General features: G+C 39.4%; 1 protein-coding gene across 2 annotated transcripts; it reads left to right on the forward strand.

Moving 5' to 3' along the window:
* Window positions 1–560: 560 nt before the first annotated feature.
* sfpq (splicing factor proline/glutamine-rich) lies at window positions 561–18827 on the forward strand. 2 transcript variants are annotated; one of them, XR_008323008.1, is made up of 12 exons: window positions 561–1408; window positions 2202–2390; window positions 2614–2915; window positions 3025–3120; window positions 3568–3764; window positions 3904–3988; window positions 4131–4242; window positions 4358–4406; window positions 4808–4911; window positions 17926–17974; window positions 18433–18518; window positions 18703–18827. XR_008323008.1 is itself a non-coding variant. In XM_053334929.1 (10 exons), exons 1-10 carry the CDS (start codon window positions 656–658, stop codon window positions 7848–7850), a joined length of 1998 nt encoding a protein of 665 aa, XP_053190904.1. In that variant the 5' UTR covers window positions 561–655; the 3' UTR covers window positions 7851–8468. The 2 variants fall into 2 exon arrangements, 1 of the variants encoding a protein (XP_053190904.1); XM_053334929.1 differs by lacking the exons at window positions 17926–17974; window positions 18433–18518; window positions 18703–18827 and adding an exon at window positions 7740–8468.
* The last annotated feature ends 1465 nt before the right edge of the window (window positions 18828–20292 follow it).

Raw genomic sequence — 20292 nt, forward strand, 5'->3', positions numbered from 1 at the left:
TGTCTTTATTCTTTATTCATAGTGTATAAATTCATTTTGTTATTTTTCATCAATCTGCTTTTAAAGTGCTCCTGTGTCTGCAGCAGCCAGTTCATAAAAATCCTCCTCTTCACCAAGTCCCTTTTTTATTTTTTAAACATGCTTATGTGTTGATGTATTATTCCAATGCTTCATCCACAACACCAAAACAGTTTAAAACTGATGGAGAGACTTCCGCTGTAAGAATATAGTCACTTCTTCCCAGCCCTCCGTTTGGCAACTTATTATACTGTAACCCATTTATTAAACATATAATTAGGTTGTCAAATAAGTAATTTCACTGTAATCTACAATGACAATAATAAAGATCTTGAATCTTGGAGAAGTGTGTGTTATGTGAGGGGGTGAACGATTTAGTGGAGGGGGGCCAAACGAAACGATTCCTTCAAAAGACTCCGAACGCCCATGAAGGCTCCTCCCCCCATCGAGCAGCGGACCAATCAGCGCCACCGCCGGCTTTCATTGTGCAAGAGAAAGAAGGAGCCTGCTTTGCGTAACCGTTAGTCGCCATTTTAAAACGATCGACCTACAGTGTGTCGACACAGGCAGCTGTTACGCAGCAAAGCTTTACAGTTTTTGCTATTTTAATCATATTTTTTGAGTAGTTTAAGAATCAATGTCTCGATTTAATAATAATCGCGGCGGCATGGGGATGAATCATTTCCAGCCACGCAGAGGAGGAGGACCCGGCGGACCCATACGGGGTGGGTTGATGGGAAACCCAAATTTCAGGAATCATCCTTTTCAGAACCAGAATCAAAATCAACATCGCAGAGGGGGACAGAACAACTTCAATAGACCGCCTCACCAGGGGCCTCAGACGACTCCCCAGAAGCCACAGAACCAGGGACTGCCCATCATTCCTCCGCCGGCTCCGGGCCCGGCGCTCACCATGAAAGGCCCGATGCAGCAGCAGCAGCAGAAGCCAGAGGAGCCGAAGACACCGGCGACACCGGCGACACCGACCACCCCCGCTACCCAGCCCAAGATCCAGTCACCACCACCCAAACCAAACATAACCTCTCCCCAGCCCAACCAGGAGAACAAGAACCAGAACCAGAACCAACAGATCAAATCACCGGCGGAAAACACCAATGGACAGCAGCAGAAGCCACTTCCGAGCCCAAAGTCAGGGCCCCCACAAGGCCCCAAGTCAGGGCCCCCGCAAGGCATGAAGCCGAGTCCGCAACAGAGCCCGAGGACGGGCCCCCCGCCAGGCCAGAGGTCAGGCCCGCACTCAGGCCAGAGGTCTGGCCCCCCACAAGGCCAAAGGTCGGGTCCACAGTTGACTCCCAACAGGCCCAAACAGGACCAGGCGGGATCGGATCGCAAGGCCTCAAACGACAACGCAGACGAGAGCCATCCTAAGGTGTGTAGCGTTATTTGTGACTATGTCCAAAGCCATCCTAAGGTGTGTAGCGTTATTTGTGACTATGTCCAAAGCCACCCTAGGGTGTGTAGCGTTATTTGTGACTATGTCCAAAGCCACCATAGGGTGTGTAGCGTTATTTGTGACTATGTCCAAAGCCATCCTAGGATGTGCAGTGTTATTTGTGACGATGTCCAGAGCCACCCTAGGGTCTGCAGCGTTATTTGTGACTATGTCCAGAGCCACCCTAGGGTGTGCAGCGTTATTTGTGACTATGTCCAGAGCCACCCTAGGGTGTGCAGCGTTATTTGTGCCCTTCTATGTTCAGACAGGCGTCGACGGGCTTTGTTGTTAGCTTTGGGTTAGTAGCTTCGTCTAGCCGCCATCTTGTGTATAACTCGTGTATTCGTAAAATGTGCTAAAATAAAATAAAAATCAGATAAAATATAAACATATTCAAGGTGGGTTATTTGATAAATGGCGATGTACAACAGCTCTCCGTGTGCTCTCTAGTTTGCCATAGATTTAGCTGAAATATAGGTCAAGTTGTTTTTTTTCCTTTGAGCACACGGAGCTGGTGGGGGATGGGCGGGTTGGCCACACGAAGGCATGAATGAAGGCTAACGTTATCGTAAGAAAACCCAAACTAGACATAACTTAAACATCCGCAGTTGTTTCAGTTTTGTATCTTTTTTTTTTAAGATAATCGTTTTTGTCGTCTGAATTTAAATTGTATTATATTGTGGAAAGTTAGATTTTGAATTCATAATGTGATTTATCTCTTTAAAAACAGGAATTCAGGGCGACTCTGTCCATGTTGCTGAAACCCGGTGAGAAGACCTACACACAGCGGTGTCGCCTCTTCATCGGTAACCTGCCCAACGACATCACAGAGGACGAGTTCAGGAAGCTGTTCGCCAAATATGGAGAGCCAAGCGAGGTCTTCATCAATAAGAGCAAAGGCTTCGGGTTCATCCGATTGGTAAGACTATTTATCCAGTTTTGAGGCAGATACAAGTATCATAGTTGAAATGTGGGAGTAAGAACTAATACAATTACTGATGAGGTACAATTTGAAGTCAATTGACTGATAAATTGCAGCTAACAATTAAAGCAACTTTTTTAGTCTTTAAACATGTCAAACTAGTGAATTGTTTCCTACTTGTGATGAATGAAGGGCTTAAATATTTTTCCATTTCTCGCAGGAGTCCCGTGCACTCGCCGAAATAGCTAAGGCAGAGTTAGACGACATACCAATGAAAGGAAGACCCCTGCGTGTCCGATTCGCCACACACTCTGCAGCTCTGTCTGTGAAGAACCTGTCACCGTTTGTTTCCAATGAGCTATTGGAAGAAGCTTTCTCACAGTTTGGCATGGTGGAAAGGGCCATCGTCATCGTTGATGACCGCGGGCGCTCCACAGGCAAGGGTATTGTGGAGTTTGCGTCCAAACCCGCTGCCAGAAAGGCCCTGGACCGTTGCAATGAGGGCGTTTTCCTGCTCACAGCGTAAGTGAAGTTAAAGTTCAAAAGACACACTTTTGCATTACATTTGATTGATACACCACCGTGAAGAATACCTTGCTTATTTATCTTTTGTCTGTGGCACCCCATTCAGGTCACCCAGACCAGTTATCGTAGAGCCTCTCGACCAGTTTGATGATGAGGATGGTCTGCCAGAGAAACTGGCACAGAAGAACCCCAGATATCAAGCGTAAGCACACTTTTTCACTCTCACTGTTCTTTAAGTTGATATGATACTGTTAGATGAGATGTCTAATCATTAGATGACAGTTGTTACAGGGTTGCTAGTTGTATTGCCGTCCCCTTTTAGTCTTTATTGTGCAATTGATTCCCTTCACGTCAGTGTTTTCGGAGCAGCAGATGGTGTGATGTGCTAGTGGGGGCTTTGAAATGGTAATGGGGGAGGAGGTTCAGGGATTGCAGCTGTTAGAAATCAATATGCTTTGTGAAGTAGCAGATGGTAACCTATGTGAATCAAGCTGAGGGGCAAGGATGTAGCCCGCTCCAAGCTGACTAATGAAAGATTGAAAACAACCTATTGTCCATTACTACTAACCCTGTTGCAGATACAGTTGTGTAAGCCTAACATGCTGTATGCTCTGCTGATTTTGTATACTTTTGATGATTTTGTCCACAGAGAGCGGGAAGAACCTCCTCGCTTTGCTCGTCCAGGCACGTTCGAATTCGAGTACTCCAAGCGCTGGAAGTCCCTTGACGAAATGGAGAAACAGCAGAGGGACCAGGTGGAGAAGAACATGCGTGAAGCCCGTGAGAAGCTTGAAAGTGAGATGGAGGACGCTTATCACGAACACCAGGCCAACCTGCTCAGACAAGGTAAGAACTGTTTTTTCTGACAAGTTTAAAAATAAAAATTCTGCAGGTATTTTTTTTTTTTTTTAATATTTTAAAGAAAGATTTAGAGCATCTAATGTTGAAGTTCTATAGTTAAGACTGGTTTCGTGTTTCCCTGCAGATCTGTTGAGGCGACAGGAAGAACTGAGGCGGATGGAGGAGTTGCACAGTCAGGAGATGCAAAAGAGGAAGGAGATGCAGATAAGGTATTTTATGTTTGGTTATTCAATGAGACAGACTTCCTGGCGTCCTCTTAAAAACGCATTAATACATTATAATTGTTTCTTTCCTAATGGATGGTACCTCAATGTCTGTCTCTAATTTTTGTTTCTCCTTCGCTTTGAACAGGCAAGAAGAAGAGCGTCGCAGGCGAGAGGAGGAGATGCTTCGCAAGAGAGAGATGGAAGAACAGATGCGCCGCCAGCGTGAGGAGAACTACAGAATGGGCAACTTCATGGATGTGAGTTAAATTGGAATACAAAATATTATTTAAATGAAGTGATTTTTAAATGAACATTGTCTATCATATGGCGTCCGGTTTTGTGATTATTTTCTTGTCTGTTTTCTTATTACAGAGGGACAGGGAAATGAGAATGAATTCTGGCGGAGCTTTGGGAATGGGTGGTAAGTTATCTCATTTTAACGACCGTAAATTACACAGAATAAAAAATTATGGCACTAAGAATATGCTGTACTCTATGTATATTAATTATTCTCAATTATCGGTTGCTAAACAGTAGAAACTTTTCTCACTTTTACACATTGTCAAATTATCTCCTCAACTGACCATAAAGTTAAATCAGTGCCTCTTTTAATTTTCAACAAAATTTAGCATTAACTTTGATAAAGGTAGGATTTATTACAGGGCTGTAGTATCAGACTGCCTTACTTTTAGCTAAGTGGATCAAATGAGTGTATGTAACAATTGTGGTTTCCTGTATATTTCCATCAACTGAGCATAATTAGTATATTGTCTCACATGCTTATTCAAAGTTAAATATGTTTACTTGACTTGTTTCTGTTAGATATGCCCTTTGCATCCAACCAGAAGTTCCCTATGGGTGGACTGGGCTTTGAGGGACAGCCGGGAATGGGACCATCTGCAGGAGGCTTAATGAACAACGAAATGGTAATGTATCCCACTTTCTGGATGCTCAGTAGTTAATGTAGCTTATGTCTGGCTTTCCTTTTTGCTGGAAAGTCTCCCAGCTGATTTTTAATCTTGAGGGCCAGTTGGCTAAGCAATGATTTGTGTTCCTAGCCTTCTTCGAGTGGCTTGTTGTTTGTTGAGTGTGACAGATATGCTGCCTGCCTAGTAGGGTTTTTTTTTTTTTTTTCAATGGCAAGCCAAGCCCCCTCAGTTATATTCACAGGAGTTTACGGCTTTCAGCTAACAAACCATCAACCTGCACTAAATCATAAATTGTTCGCCAGTGTGCTATCGACAGACTTCAGTGGCTCTGCTCTTTCATCACACACTTTGTGTAGTGGACTGCTATTGCAAGCCCTGTCTCGTGATCTGGACAGGCACTTTTTCTTGACCGGAGGCATTTCACCTACCAGTGTTTTTTTAATTCACTTTTACTGTTGATAATGTGCTCATGTTCTTTTAAATCACTTTTCAATGCAGTGCGAGCAGTTTCAAGCATCATCCATCATGAGAAGAAATCAAGCTGTATATAAACAGGCTACGTGTATTTTTGGGTGGAAGTGTGAAGTCCTGTGTAAAGCTCCTTTTTTGTGTAGGGGTTTAGTCCATCATCTGGACTAACTTACCGTCTCAAACCTTTTTTGTATGTGTGTATTTACAGTCCATTTAGTGCAGGTTGATGGCCTAAAGCAATAAATCATTAACAAATCACTCTAAAATTGAAGATCACATCAGAATTGATTGACGGGGGCAGGCACAGCCTGGTCAATACTGGACTATGACAGTTCATATGACAGACTTATTTCATATACAATCGGAGATCTACGACTTTGGCAGGCTTGTAGTACCAGTGTTTGCTTGGTACAGTTAAAGTTGACAGTAAGAATGGGTAGATGTGTGTTAACACTGTAGGTCCTGAATGGAAGTAATTTTCACAATACATTTTCTATCAGGCTTTGTTCTTAAATATCACATTTAACAGATTATATTTGCTGTATATACTCTTACTGAATTTTTGTATTTAAAATTGTTTGCCTGACACATTTGTAGCTTTTGATGAGTCAACCAGTTATGTTTACTCATGCAAATATTCGCTTGGCATTATTCAGTGTTTTGGATTTGAAACAGCATTTGGCCTTAAAGTCATTTTTGGAAGACTTATATAGGACATGCCTCCTTTTAGGTTTAAGCCTATTGGAAACAATCTTGTTTGAGGTTGGCAATGCAACAGTCCACAAAATTGCATTAAGTGTGCACTTTGACACACTGTAGTTAAATTCATACCTGAATTTGAAGCTCAGTAAAGGTATTATAAATAATTTACGATAATTCAGTTGGCCGAGTAGTTTGACGTTGTATAGATCCAGGTTAAAACACACTTATCGTCTATTTTCTATTTCTACTTTCTACTGTTTCATTGTAGCCTTGTGTTGTGAATCAAAGCCGCCTTCTATTGTTGAATTTTTGTCTGAGGCATTCACTCTTTCTCACGCAATTCTAGTTTTGCAAAAACTTGCTGAATTAGCCAATTGAAGTGCATTAGGGCTGCCCCCTAATGGTAGACGAGAAGAGCCTAGCTCTAGTCAATCAAGTTTTCAGTGGTAGTTAGTCCAAGGAAGGAAAGACTCAACACCTTGTCAAAATTAATTCAAAACCACATGGCTGGACTGTGTATGAAATGCTATGGACCCATGAAGTGGTGACACTCAGTCAGTCAGGGATAGACAGTCGCGTTTACACGCCTCGTCCCTGCCTTTTGTCAGTTAGTTACCATATCGAACAAGAAATCCAAAGTGTGGGATCATTTTGAGAGAGTGAAGGACAACGCCAAGAAGCTAACATGCAAACATTCGCCAATCAACTCAAATCAAACATGACTCATCTGAAACACGCAAGTAGCCACATAGCATGGTTGATAAATAATATGTAGTGTCATTAAACTTGCAACAACTAGTCGACTATTGACTCTTAATAACAACTATTAGTTGACTAGGACTTTCTTTAGTTGGGGGCAGCCCTAAAGTGCATATTGTTAACCAAATTGCTTCCTTGAAAAGGTCTGGAAAATGTGTTATGCTGAATGTCTTGTAATGTAAATTTTGTTCTGCCTAAGTCTTTATTTCCACACATGTATTTGTGGTACAGTCCTTGTACTTCCAGATGCTTGACACAATAGGAAACAATAGGCAATTTAATCAAGTGCCATAAGAGTTTTTGTGCCCGTTGGACCACAGATTGATACACCATAATTTCTTTTGAGGAAACTTTAAAATTCAGATAATTCAGAGTTGATAACACTGACATATCATTTCATATTATAAACCATTTTTGCCAAATTTCTAAGTAAACATAATCTTAGTTTGAAAATGCCAAGTATATTTGGTTAATACCTCTTTCATAGAGGTTTGGGCATTTATCTGTTGCCATCGTCAGTCATCATAAAGAGGAAAATCTGACTAGCATTTACAAATGCTAGACCTGATAATCAATCAAGGATTAAAGCCTAATCTTGGCATGCACTGGAGAGACCGTACTAGGTAGGCACTGACTAACGAAAGCATTACCCTCTCTTCCTTTTCCGTATGTAACCTGTGGCACCTGTGGATCTTCAATATTGGAACGAACCGTTTCTTCGGATGTGTCTCCTGCTGGTTTTGTCGTAAATGTGCTCAAATATAAAAACCGTCTATTGCCATACCTATTTATACACCTCCATATGGACATGAACTGTGTGCTTGTGCACTGATGCCATCCAATTCCTAATTCCCCAACCTCCTATCTGCCTCCATGGCAAATTGACCCCACAGCGCAATGAGCGCTTCGCCCAGGGTGGTCCTAGGGGAATGGGTCCTGGTAACCCCGGGTACGGCAGGGTCCGCGAGGAGTTTGATGGTCCTACTAAGAAACCCCGTTTTTAAACGCTTCCCTTTGATGCTCTTAGCAGCACCATTTGTATAGATTCTCCAAAACAAATATGTTGAGCTACATTTCTTGTATTTAAGTTTAAAATGTTGCTACGTTTTAGCTTGACAATTTTCTCTTTTTATTACAAAGTCAATATTTTCATTTATTTTGTATTGTCAGTAGTATGAAAAATAGGTCACATTCGTGTGATCATTAGTTCTATCTAACCCCTGTATGATTTACTTTTCTAGATGTATTATGCTCTGTGAGTCGTCGTGAAGTGATAACTGTAAAATATTTCTCTACTTTCTATGGCTGTGTTTTGTGCCATACATTTGGAGTCAAAGCATGTATTATAATAAAGAGACATTGGTTCTATCAGGACAAACCAAACATTTATTCTTAAAAGTTGAATTATTGTTCAAAAACAATCAAACTCAAATTGGTGGTTCACACTAATTAAATACTGTGGATAGATTTGCCACATTAGGTCTTAAAGGCTCTATGTGTTATCTCTGCCACAATCCTGATATCTTTTATTCAGCGTCATATATAACAAAATCTAATAAACAAGGCATTGCTCCACGTCAAGCTATGCTTGCTGCTAATGCCCCACCACGTGCTCCACTTCCTTCCCTGTAATAACTTGTAAATACTAGTCTGTCAAACAGTTATGTAAAACGACTGTCATTGCCTGGTCAAAATTTGATCTTGAGCAATAGTAATTTAAGGATCAGTGTGTAGGATTTAGTGGCATCTTGTGGAGAGGTTGCAGATTGCAACCAACTGAATACCCCTCCACCCTCCTTCTCCCCTTTTTTGAAGTGTGTAGGAAAACCTCCAGTAGCTGTAAAACTTGCAAGAAGCCCGAGAGGCCTTTAGAGTCAGTTCGGTTTAGTTTGTCTGTTCTAGGCTACTTTAGAAACATGTCAGTGGTGGTAGTGTCACTGGATTATACACTGATTAAAACATGCATATAAACATAATATTCAATTTCTACCAAGTCTGCTTCACTAGAGGCCACTAAGTTCTATACACCGGACCGTAAGTGGTGACGATGTTGCACCCAGTGCTTATGATTATTGTACATGAGCTGCAATGATTTACATATTCATGATACATGACATTAAACTGTCCACAGATGAAATGGAGCTCTCTGTAGTTATTTTCTATATTATTCTGATTTGTTTCATTAACATTTTTACAGTCATTATTCAGGAAAGCAGAAGTACTACACATAGAACCTTTTAAGAAAGCATGTGGTTATGGGTAACCAAGCTGGACACAAACTTGTCTACATACTATTACATACAACTAATATCACATTTAGTCTACATTGTGAATATCTTGTGTGCATGCTTGGAGGCTGGAGTTACTGACTACGTTTACATGCAGTCCAATACACAACAACCATAATAAGAAACCACACTCATCCGTGTTGCACATTTAAACCAGTAAAGGCTTTGCTATCCAAACAGCTTGGCACCTGAAATTTAGAAATTTCATAAGTGTTTGCTGTGTATGTGTGCACATCCATATTCACTCACCAGTTACAAACACATTTTGTTGTAGATTGACGAGGAGCATTGTATTTCTGCCTTCTATGGAGCTGAATTACTTTTATGTGATGACTCGACCCAGTTGCTACTGGTCTATCATGCTTAGATCACCTTGTTTGTTATCTTCCTGATGGATAACTGGACATTAAGCTCTTTAATCTTTGGCAACTTTCACCTAGTAGTAGAGTAGTCAAGTAAAAACAGAGTTGCCCCTAACCTCATTCCCTTAAATAGCTAATAACCATTTCAATAGTTCTTATTTTTGACACCCTTACAAACCTGCATGTAAACGTAGTCATTTTCAGTTGTGGATCATTTCTAGGTACAATAGAGGTCTATAGCATTAGAAAATCAACATATAAGGATGTCTTGATTGGTGGAATTGGAAGTAAAAATGTTCTTGCTGTAGTTAAATACTTTGTTGGCATGAGTAAATCTGCCTTAACGTGACTAACAGGCCCAAAGGTCAGTTTTTAAAAGCGTGATAATCACTAAGAATTTAACCAAATATGTTTCAGATTTGTAATGTATGTCGATGTCAGACCAACATCTCTATTTAGTTAAAAAACAAAACAAAAAAACCCAGCAAGATCAAGACCTCTTCTCAGACGGATAACGACGTTATACATACCTGACACAGGTGTGATAAAAGTCAGCAAACAACCATTTTTAAAAAACACAAGTGGCACTGCATTCAAGAAGACAAGAACATCACTCCACAGGAAAATCCAGTCTGAATTTTCATGGTGTAGTCCTGGCTGATTGGTAACCAATGAAAACTGCATGGAGATGACCTGTACTGCAGTGGATGTTGTGGCTCATCTGTGACGATGCTTTATGCTTTCCATTTTTGTCACCAAGGTTTCTTGGTTCAATAATGTATAAACCCTGCTTAACTTTATGTAGATGAATTTATTAATGTGTTGCACAGATGTCTGGCTTACGCCAGCTATACATAGAAAAGATGATTTTCTAAGCACCTTCTGTAGTTGGCCCTTGGTAACAGACGAGCACTTGTATTACTTGGCTGTAGCTGGGTACTATATCGCTTTTAATTTTATTAGTTCTCCCCAGATCTGGCTAAAAATTTTTTATTTTTGGATGGTAAGGGGTCAACCTTTGACAACAAACAACTTCTCACTCTTCATATCATTAATGGATTACATTCAGCAATACATTTGGTCATTCTAGGAGATGTGTTTATGTGCAGTTACATTAACATGATCTGTGGCAATATTACGAGAAGCATAAACTATCAAAAAAGAGAACATTTAAGAACCTCGTTACACACAAACATCTGTTATCACATAATTTGAAAATTATATTTTCACTCTGGCCCCACCTCAGTGAGAAGTCTATTATTTTTGGAGGTATCCTTGGTATCTCTTTGGCATCAAAACTTTGGACACCTTTTCATTCACTGACTTGCCACAGCAAGTGCTTTCAGAGTTATGTGGTAGGTGGAGACGGGCTGAAACCGTGAGTGTAAGTAATCTTATATAAATTACAACTTTAATTTAATTGTCGTTAATTGTGACTAGTATACTTTACTGCACTTTACTGCATTTATGTTAAAGGAATGGGAAAAAATGCTTGATAAATGAAGCAAAACCAGTTGTAATACACAATATTATTTTTTCCTAAACTAGCTTGACTGACATTCTGTGGACTATTGGCGGTGTACTGACTTTCTTGTCTTGAGATTAGCACCATGTATCAGTGTACTTTCTAGCATTTGTTTTTTACCCACGCCATTCTTTTTCAAATTACCAAAATGAACAATAAGTGACTTTCCACCTTACCTGTGGACTCACACACACATTCTTCTGGAAACAGTTTTAGTCCAACGTTGGACAACATTTTGAATATCAATTGGATTTTCAATCCCACATTTTCATTTGTCAAGTAGCATTTGAAAAACAATGGGAAGATTGTTAAAACAGGGGAGTACTAAGACTTTAAAAGAAATGACATATTGAAGTACTTTATAGTGTTACTCTTGTGTACAGTAAGATATTTGATTCTGTACATCTTTAATTTAAGGGGTATTAAAGAACTTTTGCTTAGTCGCAATGACTATCCAGTAAAATGTCCTTGTTTGTGTTGCTTTTGAGAATCCCACAAAGCTGACACCACTGCAAAATAGAGGATTTAATCCACTTTGAATTTGGTAATGTTATTACCAATTATTTTCATGGAGTGTTCATTTGAAATGTTACGTGTTTGTGTTATGTACATTTTTTCTTTAACAGGTTTGACCAACTTTAAACATTATGGACTATGGAAGGAATTTTTGGCTGTATAGCCAGGACTCAAGAATGCTTGCACAAAGAGACCTTAACACTGGACTTGAGTCCTGAGTTAGTAATGTTCAGCTGGCATTGTGTAAAAAGGTTACAAAGGAACCATAAAGAGGTTTGGAAAAAGGTTGCCATTTGTTAACGTATATGTACCTTGAGGTGGTGTTCTATGGACAGATAGTTGATAATGACGATTTAGCGCTCTTTGTCTTGCCTATGAAAACTGTAGATAAAGTATCACACCACTAAACCTTTTTAATATTTTATGAACACAAAAGCGTAGATCATTTGTCATTAATGGATTTTTGAGAAATTCTCAACATAATTTGGTAAAGTTAATGCAGATCCCCCAATGTTTTGATAGATGTCACTTCAAATGTGCAATGCCTATTTATATAGAATAGCAATGATATTTGACTCATGTGGCTAAAAGGCCAGTGATGGGATCAGTGAGCTTTTGTTCTTCTTAGTCATCATACTGTAGTCATCAATTTCACCGCAAAATGGTCTACCTAATTATCAGAATTAAGTCATTTCTTTGTGGAAATATCAATCAGATTTTGTGTGAAGAAAAGGCCCATTGTAGACTACAGAAAAAGGTCTGTTGGTTTCTGGCACCTTACAACTGCTACACTTGAACACTGCCGGTGTATTAATTTTCAGACCTCCACATTAAATGAACTAGTCAAGGAACAGCTGAATGAGGATTTGTATTTACCGTAGGTAAGATCATCCCTGATGGTTTTCCACATTTGCTTTATTCCTGGAGGAGTTTCTCTCACTTTATGAAGACGAACAAAAAGTTTGTAGCTTGACCACTCTTTATGTAGCGCTCTTTTGCAAACAGCCAGAGGCTGACTTTTTGAACTCTTGGATTTTCTAATTAAAATTTACCCCCTTGAAGTAATTCTTGTCACATACAAAATTGAAAGGAAGAAGGAAGAGGTAAATACCCACCATTGCTCAAGAGTAAGATAATGAGGGGGATATCTTTCTGCTGTCTTGAGGATAAATATTTAAAAAGAAAACGGTACTCAAAATACTATGGACTTGTAATATAATTTGACCAACGTTTAAATTTGAAAACTTGTAATGTTATGTCTGTGTGTTGGTGTTGTGTACAATTTGTTTTCTTTAACAGGTTTGACCATCTTTAAAGGTGTTGGACTATGAGAAGGAACTTTCCATACCAAGAAATTCAAAATCAGTGGAAACCACAGATGTAGCAGTTAAAACATTTAGCTGAAATTAGTTTTAGCTTTTTTTTGAGTGGAGAATCAGTCGTTCTCGTGGACCAAATAGTTTAGAAAACTTGCATTCTTTATTGATGGTGATAGGTGGTTGCTCTGTAGCTTGGAAAGTTGGAAGATGGACTTTTTAACATTTGGCCATTCTTCTGTTTGAAGTAAAAGTGTTTGACCTCACTGTGCTAAGCACACTTAACATACTGCATGGTAGTGTTAGGTTTGGAACTGGCATTTCTCCTGTTGCAAGCATATGACCCTGCGTTATTAAAGTAAAAAGAAATCAAATCATTAACACTTATTCCTAAATGGAATTCCTTTGTCAAGATTTGTTTAAAAATAACGTCTAGCACACTTTAAATAGGCCTACCACACAGTGGCAAGATTACAGAAGTTTGGAACAGGGCTCTCCTGTAGTGCTAATACATTTTGACTTTGCTTTACTAAAGTAAAAAAGCTAATCAAATCATTGTCACACACTTTCTTTAAGAGAATGCTGTATACTACACTTTTACAATATGTTTGATTTTTTTTTTTTTTTTTCCCCTTGCAAGAACAAGAGAGACAAAAATGTAATATAAAAACCACTCAGTTCACAAACACATACAGGAGGTTACAATAGCCTATATTGAAGGTAAGTGACAGGTTAGCAGAGTTCAGGAAAAATCTAGTCCAAGATGATTTGGATAGAGCTACTAGACTTTGTTGAACTGATCAGTTTTGATGTGTAGAATACTTAGATATTCCAAAGGGACCAGCTCATATACAACCGTACACCAGTCCTTAATAGGACTAGTCCACCGCAACTTTATTTTTCTAGCAGCAAAAGTAAGAATCTCATATAACCTTTTGCTAGTTGTACTTACACTTGGGTGACCCAAAATCTGTGACATTGGATCCATTTCTAAGCTTTTGTCAGATACCTTTTTTATGTCTTGCATAATGCACCTGGCACACTTGACTATAAAGGCTCGGAACAGGGTGTCCCTTATTGCAAACACATTTCACGTAGTGATTGAGATAGAAAAGGCAACCACCTCTGACACTCAAATCCCTAAATAGAATTTCTTTGAGATTTTGTTCTGTAATCCCAAACAAACTTAACACATTACACTGTTTGCACAGCGGTTCAGAATAGGGATGTCCCTTATTCCCAACACATTTTGACCTTGCATTATTAAAGCAATAAAGAAAATCAGATTTTTGAAACTGACATTCTTAAAGAAGTTTGTCAAAATATGTTGAAATGTAATATTAAGCACAGTTAATGAATTACTCAACAATATAACAAAGGAACAAGGATAACTCCCAATTTACCCAACATATTTTGACTTTATTGGAATACAAATGGTGTCTACCTTGGACACTAAAATTCATATACAATTTTCTTCAAGATTGTTTTAAGTAATATGATAAGTACTGAACATATTACTCCAAAACTATATTATCGAGGTTTGGACCAGGTATGTCCACCTATTTCCAACACATTCTGACTTTGCATTATTAGTGTCAATCTGGAAAACAAAGCTTTGACACGGACATTCCTAGAGAATTCCCAACTCAAGACATAAATCACACTTGAAGTAACTATTGTATATTACAGATGTTCACAACAGAGATGGCCCTTATTTCCACCATATTTTGACTCTGAACTAATAATGTAAAAGTGGGAATCAAAACTTTGACAATGACATTCTTAAAGAGAAGTTCCAGGTCCAGATTTGTTCATAGATTGCCTCATGGCTTTTCTTAACTCTGCACCCCAACAATATTGGTTCCCTTTGGAAAAAATGTCGATGGAAAACTACACTACCAGACCTCACCTTCTCTGATCACCAAACTACCTGAGGCAGGAAGTCCCATGAAGTCTGTAACCTTGCGTTTGAAGAAAGAGTGGCGTGTTGTGCCGAGTGATTGTGTGTGTCATGTCTTTGGGAAAATGAGAGGTGTGTTAGCTGCTGTCAGCCAGCTTGTCAAAGACAGGCTGCCCCAATCCACAATAGAGGCTCTTCTCTGCAATTGGGTTACATTGACGATGAGTAGTTCTGCAGAAGTCAGTGGACAGTAAAGCCTGGACTTGTTTGCACTGCAGCCAGAGGTATGCTTACACAGATCAGCTGAACAAGTAAGGTAAGTGTCCCATCCATGTTTATAATACAAGATGCACAGTTCTCCCATAACTTAACTCTTCTCTCTGTCCTTTCATACCATGTCACTGCTCAAGGTGACATTTACAGGGCTTCTGGCATCACACTTTTAAAGAATGGCATCACAGTGCAGATCTTTTGTTCCTCTACCCTTTTGTGTGTGAATGTGGCAAAGCATTATAGCCCGTGCAGTGTGTGTGTGTGGTTGTAGTACTTTGGCTTCTATGTATGTATGTATGTATTGTATGTATGAAATGAACTATGTATGGACGGCTGAGTCACTGGTTCATTACTACAGTTTCCAAACAGATGTGTGGAATACAGTGCTGAAACCTGACACACAATGCAAATAATGGGCTTGGAAGTGTATTCTGGTTCAAAGTACAAAAGCAACCTTTTCTTTAGGCAGTTTATATCTTGAACCAATGGTCAGTACTGTATTTTTCAGGTATTTCAGTGGGTTTTTTTTTTTTCAATTTCTATCTGCTGATTTCTTTGGTTTTAGAAACTTAGTTTATTATATTTAAAAAGTGATCTGCAGTATGAAAAGGCAGGTTGTGTTCAACAATGAAGACCAGCTCATCTGACATCAGTTTCCACTTAAACAAAAGAGCTTCCTTTTTATAGAGTTTCTCTTCTTTGTGCCTGACTTGCATCTTAAACTGTCAACTTTGTCTCTTTTAAGCAGTGGCGCAGAGCACAAAATTCTTATATTGTAGTAGTTTCATATTTTTCAAATATTACCTTGATATATTTTACATATATACTTTAAACCACACTTTGCAGATTTTGACAGTCAATCATTGCTGAATTAGAAAAATACCAAAAAGAAAGTTAGAGCATTGTAGTCAAGGATTAAACTTTGTATTAGTTGGTTTTGTTTACAATCTATTGACCCTGTCAAATCAGAGTGTACCATCTGTTATCATTACTGCCATACTTCTTTGTTTGTGGCTGAACACAGTCTGCAACTATGAACATGAAATCATGGTATTGGGTTGGGGTGTTTTTTGCAGTTTGGAAGTGAAGTGTCTCGCTGGGTTGTTCTGGGTGGGATTGTAGAAAAAAAATCCCCTTGTTAACAGACACTTACCATGCAGAGTGCCTGTACTTAAATCCTTCCGCCACAACCGTTTGACTTTTGTGTGTGTGTGTGTAGATGGGGTTTGGGGTGGATTTCTTCTTTCTGTTGACTTCTACAAATACCTAATCTTAAATGGATGATGATTAGTTTCCTCAGTTCATGATCCAGATTTGAATATATTTGCAGCGTTGCTTAAAATCATGGATATATATTTCACAGGGCTTTTGGTGTTTGATGTGGGCACTCCCACTACACTATACATACATCTAAGAGCTGTAAACTTTATTTGCTTGACACCATGCACATGTCAACATTCTGCACTTATTTGATTTTTAAAACGGAGACCAAATGTAACAACAAGCAAACTATACTGCTGTGCATTAAAATCCGTGCCAGTGTAGGTTAAGAAACCATAAAGACTTGACTGCAATAATGTAACTGATGGTTTGAGTTTAGTAGTTGGTTTTGATCACTGCCTCACAAACCGCCACAGATCTCAATACTACGCTCACTGGTAACATGTAGACTCCTCAAACTGAACAGACATTTAAATGACAGTTTTTTTTTATAGTCATGATACTGAAGACGTTTGTAGAGCAGATGTATACAGTGAGACCTGCATACTAGACAATGCACAAACATGAACTTTGAAAAGCTACTCGCTTCATATCCTTAAGTTTTGCAGTAGTGCTCGACTGAATGTTGAACAGTTTGTCAGTAATGGGTTTACTTCTGAGTGATTCAGTTATGAGCTGAAAACAGCACCTGCTCTCCTTTCCCCTCTTGATACTCGGTACTTCCTACTGCTCATATTTTGTTGTTCTTCCTGTTATACTTGAATGATGCCATGTCATACCAGTGACCAGCCAGCCATTTTGAACAAGTACAGTACATCATGACTGTGGCATTTTTCCTTCTGTTGCTTGTATATAGACTTGTCTTGTAGCTGTAAAGGACCGTGGTACCTGGAGTTTAAGGTTCTTGCAACCTCTGACGAGCCTTGTTCAAGAGGAAACTACACTGTTCAGCCAATGCAATGAATCAAGCCCTCGATGCTGTCGAGATGTATCTGTCTGCACTGTGATCCATTTTCTAAGTCCTCAGTTCTGTTTGGCTAAAGTCTTTTACATCCTGTCTGAGTGTGATGCCAGAATTCCCCATGTGGCTTCTGACGGCCTTGTCTAAATAAAAGGGCCCTGCCCAAACTCTGCAAGACTGACACAGCAAATGACCAGGTCTACCTCTGTACAAGGTTACCCACCTGTTAGGGAACAGCTCCAGCTCTGTTTGGGGTTTTGCAGCAACACCCCTGATGTGTCAGTATGAAGTCAAGCTCTCATGGCTTTGTAACATTACAGTCCCCGAGGATTGCATCAGTGATGAACGTCGTCGTCATTAATTTGTGTCGTCCCCCCTGCAGTTTCTGAACAAATGAACCAATATCAGTTTGCTGAGATGCCTTTCTAAAACCCTACCTGTATGAACGTTGTCACACAACTCATGCTACATATTGTACTTCTCTTCACATTGACATACACATTAACAGTTGTTTACTTGTAATGCATGTTCATATCATAACCTATTTGAAACGTGTGTTTGGTCACTGCTCACACACACAAAACACATAAATACACACTCCATATAGATACACAGGTTGTCATTTTGTCCTTTTTTAAGGATGGCAACCTCAAATCTGTAATTTCTGACTGCTGACCAGTCCACTGTCAGGCTCTCATTGTTTGTCTCTTGCCACAGGAGCCTCGACCAGTTGAAGGAGGCTGAGAATCCACACCGTTAGCCCACGGTAAGGTTTCAGAAGGACCCTGTGTTTTTATAGATGTGCTTTCAGTATAAGTGATAGGGGTCGAAATCCACAGTGTCCAGATATTTTGTGCATAAACGCCTTTAGAAGCGTATGGTTCATTAAGTATTCTCCACTTTTCACATTTTGTTGTTTTTCAGTCTTGATGCAAAAATTAACTTTAATTTAGCATATCAGTCTACGCTCAGAACCACATAATGACAAAGTGAAAACAGACTTTCAGAGATGTTTGAACTCAGTATGTTTTACTCAAGTCAAACTCATACTTAAGGTAATCAACATGATCATTAACCAGCCATGATAATTGAAAACATGTTTAGGTTTGCAGGGCCTCTTTTAAAAATACAAAATCTTGTCTCAGTATTTTAGAGAGACAGTTTTCATGTTTTGTTGGAGATGCAGCATAATTTTTCCTTTTTATTTTTCTTCCTGTTTTGTAGGTAAAATGAAGACTGATATCTGATTAAATGCCAGAGATGCCGGAGCACCAGCTACTCCACTGTGGTGACACCAGGATGACCTCCAGGTTAGTTCCTCTTCAAATATTTTGTATCAAATAGGTTGTGACGTGTATTTCAGACACTTTCAGGTTCATCAGTAATTTTCAGTAATCAGTTGGCTGCAATCTACAAAGCCACCACTAGATGTCACTAAATCCTACACTGGACCTTTTTAAATAATAACAACTCTATTCTGCTTTTCTCTTCCAGAGCTGCAGGTGGTGACACAAATGCACTAACAGGAGGCAGCCAGCAGAGGACAAGCAGCCTGCAGTCCAGAGGAATGGATGCACTTTTCTTACTTTGAAGTTTCTAAATAAAAAATATAAACCTGACCTCTTCTGTTTGTATTTTTTACATGATGCCTGCTGCTGATGATGATCACTTCATGTAATCATGAGTGAAGTGTGAGAGTTAGAAGGGAAACAGAGAGGGCCTTTCCTTCATGAAGACACAAACAAGAAGAAAAATTACCATCATTTTGCCTTTTATTGATCCTCTGCTCCTCCAACTTGTACCTGATCAGTTGATTAACCGTCACTAACAGTCTACCTGCCTCAGTGCCTCCTCTCTGATGCTCCATGAGGCTGGTCCAGTTACAATTAAGAGTAAAGGTGCAACGTTCCTGGATCACACTTGTATGCTAAGGGTTGGCTGTCAACCCTGGAGGAGGTCCAGCTCACAGGGTGCAAGACGATCCGGAGGAGTCTGAAGGCATGAGCTGACTGAGGAAGACTGAATGTGGGTCAGGTTCGTGCTGTCTGACCTGGGCTGCATCCTGGCACAGTGACACTGACTTTGTAAACAGGCTGTTAACAGATACAGGGGTGAGAAAGGAGACAGCAAACGGGTGAAACAATGAAATCAGATGCTCCCATACACGACCTGAGAGGTTAATGAATGCTTTGTGAATTATTTGTATGTTAAACTACGACTGTCAGTCATCACATCTCAACATAATTAAAACTTTATTAACTTTTAGAACTTTATTCCTCCATTAGAGTTTCAAACTTGGTGAATCTAAACAATAAAGTTATTATGAAGGCTTGACATCTGTATTAGTGCAAAAAAAAAGGATTTTTCTATAGCAGGTAATCATAAAACATGCTTAAAATTAAGTACAGAGGTTAGGGCTTAACCCCTAGTAGGCCTCTCTTAACCAAATTAACTGATTAATCCTGAAGGTTGTGCCATCAGTGTGTGAAACTCCTCCTGATGAGCAGGTTGGCACCTTGCATGGCTGCTTCTGCCATCAGTGTCTGAATGGATGAATGTGGCATGTAGTGTAAATCGGTTTGAGTGATCGGAGGACTAGACAGGTACTAGATAAATGAAACCCATTTACCATTTAGTCTATAAAATAACTAAATAATGACATGAAATGTCCTGTCTTGTCAGGTCAACAGTCCAAAACTCAAAGATATTAAGTTTACTATGATTTATGGCACATAAAAGCTTTAAATCCTCATATTTTGAAGCCCCAACCAGCAAATGTTTGGCATTTTTCCTTAAATAGGCTAATGACTTAAACTATTTTTATTATCAAAATAGTTTCACATTCATTTTCTGCCAATAAATTGTTACAAATAGTACAGAGAAAACACTTTTTATGGTAGTTTTAGTTCATATGTGAGCCACAGTTGAAAATGTTCACATCTATATCCACTGAATGAAAACGCCTGTTTACCACCTGTTCTTCGTCTGTAAACTGACCTGAGCAGGAGGGAAAGGGAGAGAGGGAGAGGGAGAGGAGGTAAAGTAGGTGCTGTCCACCTGACCGTCCCTAGCCATGCATCATTA

Source organism: Scomber japonicus, chromosome 15 (assembly GCF_027409825.1).
Source record: "Scomber japonicus isolate fScoJap1 chromosome 15, fScoJap1.pri, whole genome shotgun sequence".
NCBI classification, from domain to species: Eukaryota; Metazoa; Chordata; class Actinopteri; order Scombriformes; family Scombridae; genus Scomber; species Scomber japonicus.

Bases quoted from the DNA above. Each gene is read 5' to 3' on its own strand.
- sfpq (XM_053334929.1), top strand. From the start codon at position 656: ATGTCTCGATTTAATAATAATCGCGGCGGCATGGGGATGAATCATTTC. The intron at 3,765-3,903 runs GTAAGAACTGTT...GTTTCCCTGCAG, and splicing joins GGCCAACCTGCTCAGACAAG to ATCTGTTGAGGCGACAGGAA. The intron at 4,243-4,357 runs GTGAGTTAAATT...TTCTTATTACAG, and splicing joins GAATGGGCAACTTCATGGAT to AGGGACAGGGAAATGAGAAT.